We start from the raw sequence: 17,382 nt of genomic DNA, 5'->3' as shown, positions 1-17,382 counted from the left end.
ACCTAGTATCCATATACAAGACACCTGAACACTCATTCTATTTTTCTTTCCTGTTTCATTCCAGCACACAATCAAACATGTTGAGGTCTCTCCCAACCCTAATCTTCTATGATTCTATGTTAGAGTAGCAATTCCGATTCAAAATTCGAAATTTTTTTGAAGTATTTTTGTCCTTTGTATAAAGCAGGGTGAATTGGTTTAAATCAAAGTGATCTAATTCTTTGATTTTTTTAAATGATGATTTTAATCAGCAAGCAGGAAATCTTGACTTAAATCATCTATTTTAATCTTGTTTTGCAATTGTACTTTTTAGTTATTTTCCTGAAGAAAGATTCTCATTAGTTGGTAACTATCAAAATTTGGTACTTCTTTTTGCTACCCAGGAGGATATGCTTAACTGAAGCAATTACATAGCTTAACGTAATTTTTTTCAGATTCTTTGTTTATTTTTATTTTGTTAGAAAATGGTTAGTGATGCATTTCTATTTACTAGTTGATGCTTAATTTTATATTTGATTTGTGTTAAGCTGCATTTGGATGGAAATTTGAATTCAATTAAAAATGCACAAAACCAGCATTTTAAAATAGCTTTACATTAGTTAAATTTAAAAAAAAACAAACAAACCTTAAATGTGCTGGATACATAAAAACAAAATAAGTTTATCAAAATATGTTTTGCATTTAAAACTCTTATTTATTAAACAAAGAAAGTATGATCTGTAGTTAATATATTCAACTGATTGTTTCTAGTCACCAGGTCCTTCAAGATTTTAGAAGTAGTAGATCTCATCCTCATACTTCATTTTTATTCATCAATTGGTAAAGGAAAATAAGCTTTCCTTTTTCGACTCCTTATCGATTTCTCAACTCTGAATGAGCCAGTCAGTGAACTGAACTAACTCAATAAGCTAAAATGAAGTAAATATTCTCTATATCTGCAGACTGTCAAAAGGTGGTGTACCATCTCAGCAAATTCTGGTACCAAGTGCTCGGATAGTGACTTCACCAGTTCAGTGGTTTGACTTTCCTTAAAACTTTGCCAGCGTACATGTACTGCTTGAATATTGTTTAATTTAAATTATTGTAATACATTATACTAAGTGTAGGCCTTAATATAGTGCGTCATAACTTCAAATTTAATCTTAAATAGATTTATTTTTGAAGAAAAATATATTTAAAATTCAAAAAATTGAGTTTAAATAAAATCTAATTTAAAAAAATCTATTACTCTGAGCTATTGGTAAATTCTGAAATAGCTTCTTTTTGCTAACTATAATACTTCTCCCTTATGACCATTCTCACAAACATAAACTTGCTAATTAAGGTCTGGACAGATTTTTTTTATGTACCACTGAGACTTCATTAAAAAAAGTTAAAGTTCATGTTAAAAAAAAAAATGAGCAAAGGGTGGGATCTAGTCCCCAAAGAGTGGACATGAAGTATTTGGGAGAGGGGATCTCCTTTCTGTGAACCCTGTAAGGTGAATGGAATACTGGGGGTGTCTGATTGGTTTGATTTCCAGTAAAAGACCTGATAGTTTCAGGAATGAAAATCAGGAAGGTGGAGCTGAAGACAAGAGGAAATATTAAAGGCGGAAAATAAAGCTGTTTTTCTTTAATCATGCTGTAGCGTTAGCTTTAACAGTACCCTTTTCTTACCACTAGACTCATTACTTTATTTGATAACATAACCATTTTACATTCTGTTTTTTAACTGTGGCAAATCACCCTTTATAGAATTAAAGAAATTGTCCTCTCAAGCTATGTGTTCAATTAGAATCTATAATTCTAAGAAAGCTTATTCTTAGCAATTCAGCGGACTGCGCCTTCTGGAAAGAATATTTATAATGTGAGCCAGATGCAGTGGATATATTTGGTTTGATGGAATGTTTATCAAAGATTTCAACAGGATTTAAAGTAAAGAAATATTTCATATTCCAGCATGAGTGAATTTTAATGGTGTCAGTCTTTGCAAGATTAAACAATTTCATGGAATTATTATTTGAAGCAAAGCTATGGGAGGCACATAGTAAATTGTGAAATTAGCTCCCCATGATAAAATATTTGCCAAACTAATTCCTTTCAAAACCTCCACTGAAATATTATTTTAAAAATCCTGGCTAACTCATACAAGGGTAAGACTCTAAGCACGTTTGTTACCCCAACATGTAGTGACATTGCCATGAGATTTACCAGTCACTGACTGCAAGAAATGACGTGTAACACTGCCTCATAGGTTCAGCAATGAGTGATGCAAGTCATGCTTTTAGAAGACAAGCCCTCCTCCCCCAGTCTGTGGGGGCAGAGGATAAAAGGGGTGGAGGGGATTTGGAGTTCTGGGGGGAGAAGTTGAGGGACAGAAGAGGCTGGGTTCTTGTGGGGGAAGATCTGGGGGCTAGAGGCCTGCATGGGCTGTGTGACAGAACGGGAGTTGCCTGGCTGTGGGGGAGAGGTACATTACGGGGTCTAGGCTGGAAGGCAAGATAGGGTATGGAAGATGGGATGTTGGGCAGCTGTGAGGGTGGGGGAGTATATCGGGGAGCAGTACTTACAGGAGAACATGACACAGCCCACTCCCTCTTGGCTTCTGTCTTGGGGGGGCTGATTGGGCTCAGCTTCCCGCTTTGAGCATTTTGATTTCCGGGGTAATTGTTTTTGAGTGACATTGCAACCTGGTGCATGGGGTCACAGTGCTACTCACTCAGATTTGACCCACCCAGCCGCCTGTCGTCATGATGTAGGGATCGCTGTGCCAAACCTGAGCACCACTGTGACCCCATGCTCCAGGTTGAAGCTCCTGGGTTGAGGAGCTGAGCCCAGACAACCCTGACACATTCTGGTGAGCTAATTTTCGGTCATGAACCATAGGTTGAGAGACCCTATTTTAAAGCTTGTACTCTTATGTTTAGGTACGTGATCTGTCATAGCTAGAGAAAGGTAGGAGGAAGCATTGGTGCTTTGTGTGTGAAATAGATTAAAAGAAATGCAATACTGTAAATTATAGTTAACTGAAAGCTTCCCTTTCAAGAGTAAGTGGTTAATTAAACAGATCTTTTAAAGAAATGTAACTGATTAACCATCTCACATGCCAAAAGGCAATGAATAATCCCTTGTAAATGATTATCTAGCAAAATATTAGCTTCTTAGAAAGATTATAGCCAAACTGTTCAGCACACTGAAGTTACAGAGGAGTCTTTCTCAGTTGTCAAAAGGATGGACTATTCGTTTTGTGCACCATGCCAAAATGCATTTTTTAAAAACAATAATGGCCTCTTAAATCCAGTTGCCCATAGAAAATTAATTCTGCCTCCTTGTATGTCCAGCCTGTTCATGAGGCAGAGGTCCTGAGGAAAAATAGAACATGGTCTTGTAATTAAAAACTGTTTTGTTCTGTGTATACACAATCTAGTTTTTCCTAACTTCCAGGTGTTTGACTTTGCAATCTAAACTTTAAATGACCTTTTAAACATTTGTATATGTAATTTTCTAGAGATTTTTAAAAGAAAAATGGTAAAGACAAATTATATTATACAACTGTAATGCCTTTTTTCAAATAAATAAGCAGCAGCATCAGGGTTTTGAGTCCTGGAACTTCAAGTACTTGCATCATAGGCCTTTACCTCTTGAACTACAGGACTAACTGTATTAGCTGGCAACAGGAGGAGTTTTTTATGCTAAGGTGTTTCTGGTGCTCTATGCTAGGTCCAGGGTTGAGTATTTCTTTCAGATCTCTCCCCCTTAACCGCTACTGCAGCTGCTCTAGCAGTGCCCACATGTTTCCAGCATAGTGTTCGGTGGTGGCTGCATGGGTCCCAGCAATCAAGAATATTCACATTCCGTTATGTTGGCATGCTGCCAAAATTCTCTTGAGGCACACAAGTGGCAATTTTTAACAATTTATAACTTAGCTAAACCCAAATGGAATTTCAGGGTACAAAGAAAAGATACTTTTCTACCCTGTGGGCTTTCTCTCTGCAGGATTTCAAAGTCCTGTTGCAAATCATATAGCTGTTTGAGCTTCTGCAGAAAAGATTACAAGCATACTTTATAGTGGAAAGTGTTGGGCTAACTAAATGTAAGGGTTGCTACCAGCTTTTCCTATGTTTGTTCATCTATGGAAATATGATATTTAAATTCAGCACCCAGAAAATGCATTCTTCTAGCAAGGTTCTATTCAATAAAAACATGGTATTGTGTATCATGAACTGGGGTAATTTTTTCTATTTTTTTTAAAAACATTTTTTGGTCCCTTTCCATCAGTGTGAGTTTGAGTTTCAGAATGGCAACAACATATATAACTGCGAGCAGTCTTGCTGCTTAATGTGGTAATGTACCTTTTCGCATATCTCCGAACCAAACCAGTATTTGCTTTGTATTTAATATTTTAATCTCTCAGAAAGCTAACTCGAGCAAAAGCAGTTTCAGTAAAGAAAATAAGAGAAATGAGACATTGAGGAAAAGAAGAGGGTACTTTTCACAGGAAGGGTATTTTTGTGTTGAGCACACACCACCTACCCAAAAAGATCTATTAATTGGGAATTTAAATGATTCATGATGAAATGCCTATTTCAAAAGTCAGAATAAAAAAAGGTGTGCTGCAGCAGCACAGAACTGCTGTTCAAATGTAGCTGGTTGAAAAGGCTTCCCTATATAATCTTTTTGTGTTGTTTTGATCTAAGTGTATAACTTGTTTTTCAGACTTTAATTTATTCTTTCAGCCAAACACAGTATGCAGTAAGAGGTCCAGCTACAAAAGTGAATCAATATTATTGGCAGGAATGGTAGTACCTACTACATTTAAGCAGTGATACTACTTGACAGCATTCTGAAAGTTCTGCTTGTGAGGCTGAAATTTTCATTTGTGGCCTCTGCCCAAAGATGAATTTTATTGGAAAGTATGAGCAAAACCAGTTAATCTGTGTTTGAATACAAGGAGAGTAGGAGCACAATACTTATTATGAAATATAATAATGCTCTCGACCATTTTTAACAGCTCTACAGTCAAAATGGGTGTAGATAGAAAGGGAATAGGGCATCATATAGCTCTCACTGAGAAGTGCCTTTGATTGTTTTGATATAAAATGGTTTTGAGTTTACTGAATTCTGAGCTGTTGATAGCAGTGTTGCCAACTCTCATGATTTTATCACAAGTCTCGTTGAGTTTGGGTTTTTTTGTATACCTGTGCACCCCCCCCCCCTCCAAAATTCAGTTAACAAGTGTGTTCTTTGAATGCTTGCATATGTCCGTTCCACTGTAGGTATGTGTACACCCTGTGCATAGCTGTTGGAGAACTTCTTCCCTCATCAGTAGCTGTCAGGGCAGCCCAAACACCCACAGCTATCATGCAGGTATAAGAAAGCAGAGCCACCCCGACCTCCCTCAGTCCCTTCTTACTACCAGTGGCAGTTCTTGGAGCAATTTCAGACTTGTTGTGACAAGTGCTTCCCTCACTTCTCTCTCTCTTTTCCCTTTTACTGTTAGAAGTTAGTTAGTTAGTTTAGCTAGTTTTTAGCGGAAGGTTTTAGTTTTAGGTCTTTTTTGACTAACTTTTATCTTTCAGTGTGAGGAATGGTACAGGAATGGTGCCTCACTCACTGAGGTTTAAGGTCTGCCAGACTTGCAGGAAGCCTACGCCAGTCAGCAGCCCACACCCAGCATGTCTGAAATGTTTGGGAGAATCCCACATCGGTGACAAGTGTCAAATTTGTAAAGGACTTAAGCCCTGCTCAAAGAAAGATAGAGTAGTGAGGCTCAAGTGTTTACTTATGGAGGCAGCACTTTGCTGTCCATTGGAGTTGTCACATATGGAAAATGCCCCAAACACTTCAGCGTCAGTATGGAACACCCCACGGGAGATGTCTGTGGCTCTTGGTTCCTTTCACTGGTGCCAAAGAAAAGGCATAGTCCCTCCTTAGGTTTAGTAGCACGCTCAGGAGTGTGTGAGGTTCTGTGGCCTGCAATATGCTAGATGATCACGATGGTCCCTTCTGACCTTAAAGTCTATGAGTCTGAATCTAAATTTGTCATACTGAAGCTGGGTAGAGGCAGAGACTCTGCAAGATGTTTGAGGGACAGATGGTCCCTAGAGAAGTCATTCCCTAAGAAGTATATTAGGAAAAACTTTTTCACTGGGAGGGTGGTGAAGCACTGGAATGGGTTACCTAGGGAGGTGGTGGAATCTCCTTCCTTAAAGGTTTTTGTAGTTTTTAAGGTTTTTAGTTGGGGTTGGTCCTGCTTTGAGCAGGAGGTTGGACTGGATGACCTCCTGAGGTCCCTTCCAACCCTGATATTCTATGATTCCATGATTATAAGAAGGGATTGCCCTCTGGAACCTGTGTCAGGTCCGTTGAGGCTGTCCACTGAAAGATCCTTGTATCAGGGTCATCAGTCATTGCCACTGTCAACCATCCCAGAGGCATGTGCAGCTGCAAGGCACCTGCTTAGCCTCTCGGTGGCAATATCCCTGGTAGTAATGGAAGGCTTACAGTAGGTACCTATGCCTGTGGCTCCTACCTCACCATGTCAGGAACCTGGGGCACCTTTACCTCCCAAACTTCCACAAAAGCAAGTGCAGTTAAGAGGCAAGTCTCCAATGATATCTCCATTACCACTGTCCCCGGGCTCAGGCTTCCTATCCCCAGATCCAACTAGTTTTGCTCCTCCATTGTCAGAGGCTTCAGACTCGGAGGTATATTTATCTGTGTCCCAGTCAAGAGGGAAAGTCTATGCTTCATCAGAGACTTGGGCACCATGGCTCATGCAGCAATCACAGCACTGGGTTCCTCCAAAAGGGCAATGGCCAGGACAAGGATGGGTCCCATGCCCATATCAGTGGACATTCTGGACTCTGTGGGACATCCCTTCTCCCTCAACTCTCATTCACTGTCCTCAAGGTCACTCCTGTGTGGCACTACAACTGTGACATTACTCTCCAGTTCCTAATACCGAGATTGGTATTGAACAGCCAGAAGTCACTCTGATGGCTTCTCCAATACACCACAACCTCAGAATCCTGTTGCATCATCGTCTTCATCACCAGGTGAAGCTGTTGAGGTAGCAAACGATTTGCCACCACCAGAGGGCCACAGGGCTCATCAAGATCTATTAAGAAAGGTGTCCTCTGTTCTGGGATATTCAGTCAGAGGAGCTGCATTGAAAGGTCTCACAAGTTGGTGGATGTTCTGGTATCGGCAGCCCCTGCAAGAGTGATTCTGCTGATTAGCAAAGCCATTATGGAGGCAGTTAAGGCATCCTGGCAGACACACTCCTCCTTGCCTCCTGAAGCAAAATAAGCTGAGAGAGGAGGTATTATATCCCTCTAAGGGATATGAACACTTGTTTTCTCATCCTGCCCCAGGCTCCTTTGTAGTGGCAGCTACTAATGAGCAAGAGAGACAAAGACATGAAGCATCAACACCAAAAAGCAAAGATTCTCATCTTTGTGCAGATCATAGACTCGTAGAAGATTAGGGTTGGAAAAGACCTCAGGAGGTCATCTAGTCCAACCCCCTACTCAAAGCAAGACCAGCCCCAACTAAATCATCCCAGCCAGGGCTTTGTCAAACTGGGCCTGAAAAACCTCTAAGGATGGAGATTCCACCACCTCTGTAGGTAACCCATTCCAGTGCTTCACAACCTCCTAGTGAAATATAGTTTTTTCCTAATATCTAACCTAGACCTCCCCCACTGCATCTTGAGACCATTGCTCCAGATAACACAAAGCTGGCGGGGAGGGAGATGCAAACACTTTGGAGGCTAAAGCTAAAATTTAGAGCAGAGATGGGCAAACTACGGCCCATGGGTCACATCCGGACCGCAGGACTGTCCTGCCTGGCCCCTGAGCTCCTGCCTGGGGAGGCTAGCCCCAGCCCATCCCCTGCTCTTTCTCCTCCCTCCCAGCTATGCCACCACACGGCCAGCACGGCTTGTGCCCGACCACCTCCCAGGCTTTCCAATAAGCCAGTCCTGCCACTCTGAGTGGCATGGTAAGGGGGTGGGGAGCGGTGGGAGGAGGGGGTTGGATAAGGGCAGGAGGGTCCCGGGGGGGCAGTCAGGGAGTGGTTGGATGGGGTGCAGGTTCGGGGGGGGGGCGGCCGGCCAAGGGACAAGAAGCTGGGGGGGTTAAATAGGGGGTGAGGTCCCAGGGGGGCGGTTAGGGGCAGGGGGTCCCAGGAGGTCAGGGGACAGGGAGCGGGGGGGGGGGGGGTTGGATAGCGGGTGGCGTCCTGGAGAGGGCAGTCAGGGGACAAGGAGCGGAGGGGGTTGGATAGCGGGTGGGGTCCTGGGAGAGGGCGGTCAGGGGGCAGGAAGTGGGAGGGGCGGATAGGGGGCGGGGGCAGGCTGTTTCAGGAGGCACAGCCTTCCCTACCTGGCCCTCCATACCATTTCACAACCCCAGTGTGGCCCTCGGGCCAAAACGTTTGCCCACTCCTGATTCAGAGGGATCTTCATAAGTTGGAGAACTGGGCTATAGACAACAAAATGAAATTCAACAAAGATAAAAGTAAGGTGCTACACTTAGGGAAGAAAAATCAAATGCACAAATACAGAATGGGGGATAACTATTCATCTTCAGCCATGTCCCTTCACATTCAGGTGGACTTTTGGAGGACCATGTTTCATTGCTGCAGACTATGCAACAACATCGACCCACTCTTTGCCTCCAAATCTTCTGTCCTTGATTTATTTTATTTTATTTTTTTTTTGAGAGAGAGAGAGAGAGAAAGATTACAAGAAAGGACTTGCAGGTAACAGTTTCTGCTGTCTTCCTCTTAGCTAGTGTAGAACCAGCCAGCTGTGCTGTTCACCTGCACAAGCCCCATTGCTTAAGGCAGTCATGATACTAGGACTCCCAGTATGGCCTTCCTGGAACATGGACTCTCAACCTAATTCCCTAAGCTCTTTTTAAAAAACAAACAAAACCTTTTTAACCTCTCTGAAGTGTTGTTTTCCCTTGTATATAATCTCCATAATTACTTTTACCTCATTTTTTTGGGTCATCCAACTGGAATTGTCCATAGAAGAGCCTTGTCTCTAAGTCTTCCTGGACATTTGTTCTCAGTCTGTTTCCTAATTTGTATCCACACGGAACTATTCCTTTTACATAATTTGAAGGAAATTCTTTATTTTTAATTTTTTTTAAACCAGCACGTTCAACAGAAAAGTTGGTTCACAAATTGGAGTACAGACCTGTAAATTATCTGGATAGAACAGTCTTGGGAAAAATTAAATGTCCTTCTATTCTTTGTGGTGGACATAAAATAGAAGAACGTTCCAAATGCCTCTCTCTAATAACAAATAACCCTTGCAATTATGTTAGCATACCACTTCCAATGATAGAATCCTAATTTAAAATGTTTTAACAGAGGAAGCACATAGGTTGAGTATTGTATTTTGTCCACTTGCCTTTTAATAAAATTATAAAGGAAAAAAGTAATTATACTGGCCAGAACTTACACAAAAGTATTTTTAGTTTTGGACCTTCCACTTGGTCAAACTCAGAAAGATTGGATTGCTCTAATTAATTACTAATTAATAACTATAGACCAGTGAACCCTAGATTTTACTATATTAATCTATGTCAAAGACTACTTTAGGAGAAAAATCTGGCTCTGCAGTTCCAGAAGAGGCAGCTGCTCTTCTTCTATTTCCCACTTTTATTGGAGGATTTGGATGATTTGGAATTTATCCAGTCAACCAGGCTTTTGTTGTTTGTTTCTCAGTTTTGCTTTTTGTTAGTGACATGTGTGTACTTGTATTGTGTACAGTTGTTTAAAATTAAATTTTACAAGAACTCATAGAATCATAGAATATCAGATTTGGAAGGGACCTCAGGAGGTCATCTAGTCCAACCCCCTGCTCAAAGCAGGACGAATCCCCAACTAAATCATCCCAGCCAGGGCTTTGTCAAGCCTGACCTTGAAAACCTCTAAGGAAGGAGATGCCATCACCTCCCTAGGTAACCCATTCCAGTGCTTCACCACCCTCCTAGTGAATTTTTTTTTTCCTAATGTCCAACCTAAACCTCCCCCACTGCAACCTGAGACCATTACTCCTTGTTCTGTCATCTGCTACCACTGAGAACAGTCTAGAGCCATCCTCTTTGGAACCCCCTTTCAGGTAGTTGAAAGCAGCTATCAAATCCCCCCTCATTCTTCTCTTCCGCAGACTAAACAATCCCAGTTCCCTCAGCCTCTCCTCAGAAGTCATGTGCTCCAACCCCCTAATAATATTTGTTGCCCTCTGCTGGACGCTTTCCAATTTTTCCACATTCTTCTTGTCGTGTGGGGCCCAAAACTGGACACAGTACTCCAGATGAGGCCTCACCATTGTTGACTAGAGGGGAACAATCACGTCCCTCAATCTGCTGGCAATGCCCCTACTTATATAGCCCAAAATGCCATTAGCCTTCTTGGCAACAAGGGCACACTGTTGACTCATATCCAGCTTCTCATCCATTGTAACCCCTAGGTCCTTTTCTGCAGAACTGCTGCCTACCCATTCGGACCCTAGTCTGTAGCAGTGCATGGGAGTGAGGAGTGTTGAAAGATTCTTCTAAATATAAGGAACAGCACATAAGAAAGCTGGATATAATGGGAGGATACCTAAGGAGGGAGGCTAGAAGTATTGTTGTTTGTTGGTTTGGTTCATGAAAAAGCACTCACGTGGCTTACATAATAAAATCTGAAGATAGGTATTTTTTTCCAAAGAAGACAAAAGTCAGCCCTGAATGTTTATATGGGGGAGAGTTTGAAAGTTTAGTGTTCCCACAATGTTTTAGATCTGTAAGTTTAGTTTTCCCACTGTCTTCCCACTGTTTTAGTGTAGGAAGCCCTTGTAGAACAAGTTTTATTTTGGAGCTCTTGTATACAACTCAAATGGCTGCCTTCTTTACAAAAATGCAATTATGCAGAGTATTTACAGCCATTTATTTCTTAGGTTGCATAGATGCTAAGCTTGGCTTTTGATATACTTGACTTAACCACTTTCCAGCTATGGCTGGAGTGGTTTTAGTGCTGGGAAAATTATTCTTTGAAGGCAGTGATTGAATACTTACATCTTTCATGAATTTTAATTACAGTATTTTAAAATCACTTGAGTTGCATATAACTCATAAGATTTGAAGCTTGAAATTGCAAAAAATGCATTAATATTGTGTGGGATGTATACTGTTGAATTTAAACCTATATTTAAATAACCAGTCTAGTTAAAAACACACCATTCCTCTATGTTAATATACCATTAAAGAATCCAACCTCAGAAGTGATGTAATCAGCTATTTTTTCAGTGTATTTAGAAGTTTAATTTGGATACCTTCCATATTTCCTTCAATCAGTACTCCATACATATTAGTTTGTTTGCTACATTACCTATATGTCCTGTCTTGCACAGCTCTGAAAGATTTCTGTTGCTGGCGGGAGGGAGCCTGGAGATCAGTGATATCACAGAAGATGATGCTGGGACATATGCCTGCATTGTGTATAATGGGAATGAGACAATTGAAGCTCAAGCAGATCTTACAGTTCAAGGTATGTAGAATGTTTAGTTTTGAGAAAGAACTGATCTCCACGTATGTATATATTCAGGGGTTTGTTCTTGCACGTTCATTGATTTCAAAAGGGATTCAGATTTTTGTTCTTTCTACAATAAAACCAAAACCAACAACCTGAGTTGGTTTCCTAGAAATGTCACATGATTATACTCATGCTGTTTTTGTACTCTTTGTATTGTTAATGATTTCATAAACACTCTAATGAGGAATTAAATTTTTATACATACATATTAACCACATTGAAGACAGTTGCACACATCAGATGAGTACGACAATATTACAAGTTTGGCACCATAAACTTTCCTAAAGGGAACAGTCTCTAGGTTATTAGGACTGCAAGATGACCTGCCTTTATAATTACCTTCTAGGTCTTACCTGAAAAGGACACTGTCACAGGTATTTTTCATAATCTGTAAAGATGTTACTGTCTTAGAGTAACCCACTGGAAAAATATAAAACTGAAATCAGTTTATTCACCTCATTTCCTCTTCTGTTGTGTGCATACCATTTACGTGTAAGGTTGCTCCTGAATGCTATTTTTTTTAATAGAAATAACATCGAGACATATATTTAAAGACACTGTTTCAGTTATGTAAACTTTGCAAAGAAGTATACAAATAAGGTAAGTTCTCTAGAGGGCACAGAAAGTTAGGTGAAATGTTGGCACCTCTTAATCCTTGCCATGCCTCGCGAGGGATCTCAGGTATGAATTTTTAATTGGAACTTTGTTCTACTACAAGATATAGAAATGCCCCCGAATGCCCGATTGGTGCATATATGATGCATCTTGTCATAGAGCATGACTGATTGGTTTACAGTGGGTTGCACAGTAATGACGGCTGCTTTTATAAAAATAATTTTTAAAAAAACCCACAACGTTGTTTTGCAGAGATTGCATTTCATTATGTTTTAATGGTAGAATTAGCCAATCTTATAATAGTAACTATGTCATAATTTTAGAGCTCTTCATGTTTCATAATAAATGGAGAACAGTAGTCCTGTTTTAAGGGCCAATTCCTTTCTATAGATAACATTTGTCTCTAATAGGATTACCTTTTATTAGTTTGTCCTCCTAAGAAAGGAAAGTGACTCTGCAACAGAGTGTTTTGCCTTACAAAATAAAACAAAGCTAATTCTGCATAGTTAGAATCTGGACTAATAACTTTTTTCCCTTTAGGAAATCAATAAATTTACAATTCATTTTACTGTTTGCAGGTGCTAAGATTTTTTATCCCATTCATTAGTGCTGACATAATTAAGACGGGAAATAGACACAAGTACACTTTAAATTGTCTAGAAGGAGGGAAATACTGAAGCTGAAACTAAATATACATATACACAAAACCAAGCACACAGATTCAGTATACTGTTTAGGAAATCCAGAGTAATAAGCACAACTTCCTGTGACAGAAGTGTCCCTCAAAATGTATATTAATTGAACTCTGTCTTAAATTATCATAAAGTAGCAAGGTGAGTGAGGTAATATCTTTTATTGGACCAACTTCTGTTGGTGAAAGTTCCAAGCTTTTGAGCTACACAGTACGCTTCTTCTATTTCATGGAAGTCGCTCTCTTCAGATGAGGTCATTTACATGTGGAGAGGTGCCTTCCAGGCTACTTCGAACCTTCTATGTTGGTTCAGGTTCCCTCTATTCAGATTAGTGCAGTCATGTATTTATGGTAGTTAAAATCTAGTTCAGGGTTCAAGGCATACTTATCTATGGTTGTTAGGAATCTTTAGGAGTCTCAGCTGAACCACCAGCAAGTCCCAGAGTCTGATATTACCAAAAAATCTTTGTATGCTGTCTCCATTTGCTGGCAGGGTGGAACTATACCCAAGTGTGTTGTCCTGGCATAGCAGATCTGGAGAAGGAAAATGAACAGATGGGAAAAATTTCCTATTGGCTAGTGGTCTATTTTTAACCACTGAGTTTATATAGATATATTTTTAAAAAACAAGAACAAACGCAACCAAGCAAGCCATGATATACTGTTAAATGGTTCAGAAAGTCACCTTTCAAGAGTGACTACTGTGCTTACCTCTGGGATATTGGGTTATAAAATACAGCTTAAAAGCCTCCTCACAAAATTTACATAATTTGTGAAATACTAGGTCACAGGATATCAGATTTCATATTGTCTATTTCGCCACCGGTAATCTTAATGTTAAATTAACAAAGGAAAATTGCTCACCTGAAGATTGTTACCGGAGAATATTCTTTATGGGATTGCATATTAAGAAGGTGCAAGAATTTGGCTGCCTACTGGTTGGAGGGAGTATTCTACTGGGAGCAAATTACCTGTGCTCAATCTGCACTAGTTGCTTGTTAGTTTCTAGATGGAATAAAAGATATTGGTAATGATCTGTGAAGTCCTAACTGGTCTGGGAACTTCCTGTCTGAGAGCATGCCTCTTGCCTCATAAAATGCTGTTATGGTAGTTATCAGGCACTTAAGGTGGAGCCTGCTTGGTTTAAAAGTAAAGGGGTTTGTTGAGAAATTATTCTTTTTGAGAGCTGCTTCACTTTGGAATTACTTCCACTTGGATCCAAAATAATGAGAATCTGTTGACCTTCAGAGTATGCTGCAAGTGCCATCTATTGATCTTGGCTCCAGGGCAGGGAGAAGAAACTTGGGGAGACTGGTGTGCCTTTTTTCTGTGTATTTATATGCAGGTTGATACATATCTGTGCAAGGTGGGGTTATGTAAGACCCTGTGTGTTTTGTGTGTTTAGATGGTTAAGAAGCTGATTATGTATTTTACAGAATCATCAAGGGGACTCAAACTTTTTTATGTAGAAGTGGAAATAAAATCAAAGCTGTGAGACAAACTAAAGAAAGCAAAGAAATTAAAAGTTAAGATTGACACTGCATCCTTAACTTGTCCCATTGTGTCTGGCCATTTGGGTATTAAAAAGATCTGAGATAAGTGTTAATTTGTGACACTGAAACAATCAAGCATAATCAGACAGATCTACAATGATGTTGGCTTTACTTCTGGCTTTCATTTGTTTGGTTGTGACAAAACTTCAATATTTTTTTGAAAGTTAGTCCTTTTATGTCAATCAGTTGTTATAGAATTAGCAACAAGAACATCTGACTTCTAGTATCAAGGCATTAGAGAAAAATTATTTTTCTTTGAGTGATGGTCCCTATATGGATTCCAAACATGGGTGCACTTGCGTGCCATGTGCTGGAGCCAAAAGGTTTTCATAGCAGTGCCCGTTGACCCTCAGATGCGCCATGCGTCTCCCTTGTGCTTGCAGCTGAGGCTATAATAGGCTGTGTGGGTTGATGCTGCTCCAGTTCCCTCTTACCACCACATGGCTGGAGTCGGAACCCCTTTGTCCCTCCATGCTCTTGGCTCTGCTAAAGGAGTGATTTTTCTAGTGCCTTTCTGTATATAATTATCTGAATAGATGTTCCTAGTGTTCATTCAGTAAGTTCAGTTAGAATAGGTTTCCCTCCAGTTTGGAGGTTGACATTCTTTGTCCAACAGCAGTGCAAACAACAGTTTTGATGTGTTGGTCAGGAACTGTTCCTACTCCCTCCTGCAGTACCCCATTCATCTTTAGGGGGCATCTTTCTCCATTCGCCCACAATTGGGGCAAGATGGCCATGGACAATTGAGTACTGGAGATCATCCAGTGCTGGGAGAGAAGCTGAGCCCTGATTAGGGGGCGGGGCTTCACTGACTAGGGGTCCTATAAAGGTAGCGGCACAGACAGCTGCAGCGGCACAGACAGCTGCAGCGGCACAGGAGCTAGCAAACAGAGCTGTAAACAGGGGAGTTTGAGTGGGAGTTCTGTTGGAGGAGAAGGTATTTGTGTTTGTTTGGTTTTGTATTGGTAGTATCTGTATGTGTAGAGGCTTGTAGGGGCTTTGTGCTGGGAGAGAAGCTGAGCCCTGATTAGGGGGCGGGGCTTCACTGACTAGGGGTCCTATAAAGGTAGCAGCCAGTCAGGCAGCGGCACAGACAGTGGCACAGACAGCTGCAGCGGCACAGGAGCTAGCAAACAGAGCTGTAAACAGGGGAGTTTGAGTGGGAGTTTGAAAGGGGAGTTTGTCTTGTGGTGCTTGTGTGGGGTTTGGTTTTGCTGTGGGTGGTGGTGTTTTGGTGTGGTTTGTGTTTCCCAGATTAACAGGATTTAGGTGGGAAGGCTATGACAGATTCAGAGGTGGCAGTGGGAGTGACCCATGTAGCAGATGACACAATGAAGATGACTGGATGTGGAAGCTGTGGTATGTACATGATCCTGGAGGGGGCACCTGGTAAGAGTTTTGTCTGCATGAAATGTCGTCTGATAGAGCTGATGGAGGAAAAGATCAGAGGTTTGGAGATGCAGGTGGAAAGTCTGGTAGAGTTTAGGAAGGGGTTTGAGCAGATTATGGAGCAAAGACATGAGGTATCTGAAGGGAAAAGCTCAGACTTGCAGATGGAAGCAGGACTAGGGAATTCTGAGGGGAGACTGGGTGAGGAAAGTGGTCAGTGGAAGCATGTGACTAAAAGAACTAGGCAGAGGAAAAGACGGGCTAGTGAAGGAGAAATAGAGCTTCAGAATAAGTTTGCAGAGTTGGAAAATGAAGAAGGGGCTCAGCAGGTAGTCACTGAAGGTGACAGGGCAAGGAAGAAGAGAAGAGCGGTTAGTCCTATAGGAAAAGGGGAAGAGTTAATGGAGATTACACCAAATATGAGCCCCAGGAGGATACAGGATGGGTTAAAAAGGATTACAAGGGAGAATGGGAATGGAAAAAACTTGCAGCCAGAGGGAACAGGGGATAGACTGGAGAATAGCACCGTCACTAGGAAAAGGCAGGTCTATGTGATTGGGGACTCTTTACTGAGAAGAATAGATAGGCCTGTAACCAGAGCTGATCCAGAAAATAGGAGGGTGTGCTGTCTTCCAGGTGCTAAGATACGGGATATAGACCTGAGGTTGAAAAGGATTCTAAAGGGAGCGGGAAAGAATCCCCTAATTATCCTTCATGTGGGAACAAATGATACGGCTAGATTCTCGCTGGAAAGTATTAAGGGAGACTATGCTAGGCTGGGGAGGATGCTTAAGGAAATTGAGGCTCAGGTGATCTTTAGTGGGATTCTGCCTGTTCCTAGAGAAGGGCAACAAAGGTGTGACAAGATTATGACTATCAATAGATGGCTTAGGCAGTGGTGCTATAAGGAGGGCTTTGGGATGTATGGCCATTGGGAGGCATTCATGGATAGAGGACAGTTCTCTCGGGATGGACTTCATCTGAGTAGGGAAGGAAATAGACTTCTAGGATGGAGGCTGGCACAACTGATTAAGAGAGCTTTAAACTAGGAATTTGGGGGAGATGGTTGGGAGATGTCCAGGTAATCTCCACGCCAGAATTTAGCATAGAGTGGAAAGAAAATGAAGTAAGAGTGGATACAGCTGTAGGTAGGAGGAAGGGCAGTGTAGATACAAGTCTAATAGGTTATACTGGTAGTAAAATAACCGTGCCTAATAGGGTACAGAATGTGAGTGAGGCCAAACAGCAAAAATTAAGATGTTTGTATACTAATGCAAGGAGCCTAGGTAACAAAATGGAGGAACTAGAGTTACTGGTGCAGGAAGTGAAACCAGATATTATAGGTATAACAGAGACCTGGTGGAATAGTAGTCATGACTGGGCTACAGGTATTGAAGGGTATGTGCTGTTTAGGAAAGACCGAAATAAAGGTAAAGGTGGTGGAGTAGCACTGTATATCAATGATGAGATAGAATGTAAAGAAATAAGAAGCGATGAAATGGATATGACTGAGTCTGTCTGGGCAACAATTAAATTGGGGAAGAAAACTATTAGAGCCTCC

The 17,382-nt window shown here is 41.1% G+C and overlaps 1 protein-coding gene across 10 annotated transcripts in view; it reads left to right on the top strand.

The window, feature by feature from the left end:
- Positions 1–17,382, top strand: part of NEO1 (neogenin 1) — a 529,567-nt gene that overhangs the window by 294,218 nt on the left and 217,967 nt on the right. For all 10 annotated transcript variants that reach the window (XM_084641041.1, XM_084641034.1, XM_084641039.1 and 7 more), the window contains exon 5: positions 11,392–11,528. In XM_084641041.1, coding sequence (XP_084497167.1) covers positions 11,392–11,528 — 137 coding nt within the window. The remainder of the gene's footprint in view (positions 1–11,391; positions 11,529–17,382) is intronic.

This window comes from Lepidochelys olivacea (assembly GCF_965140295.1).
Source record: "Lepidochelys olivacea isolate rLepOli2 genome assembly, chromosome: 10".
Lineage (NCBI taxonomy): Eukaryota > Metazoa > Chordata > Testudines > Cheloniidae > Lepidochelys > Lepidochelys olivacea.
This window is presented reverse-complemented; position numbering and strand designations above follow the sequence as displayed.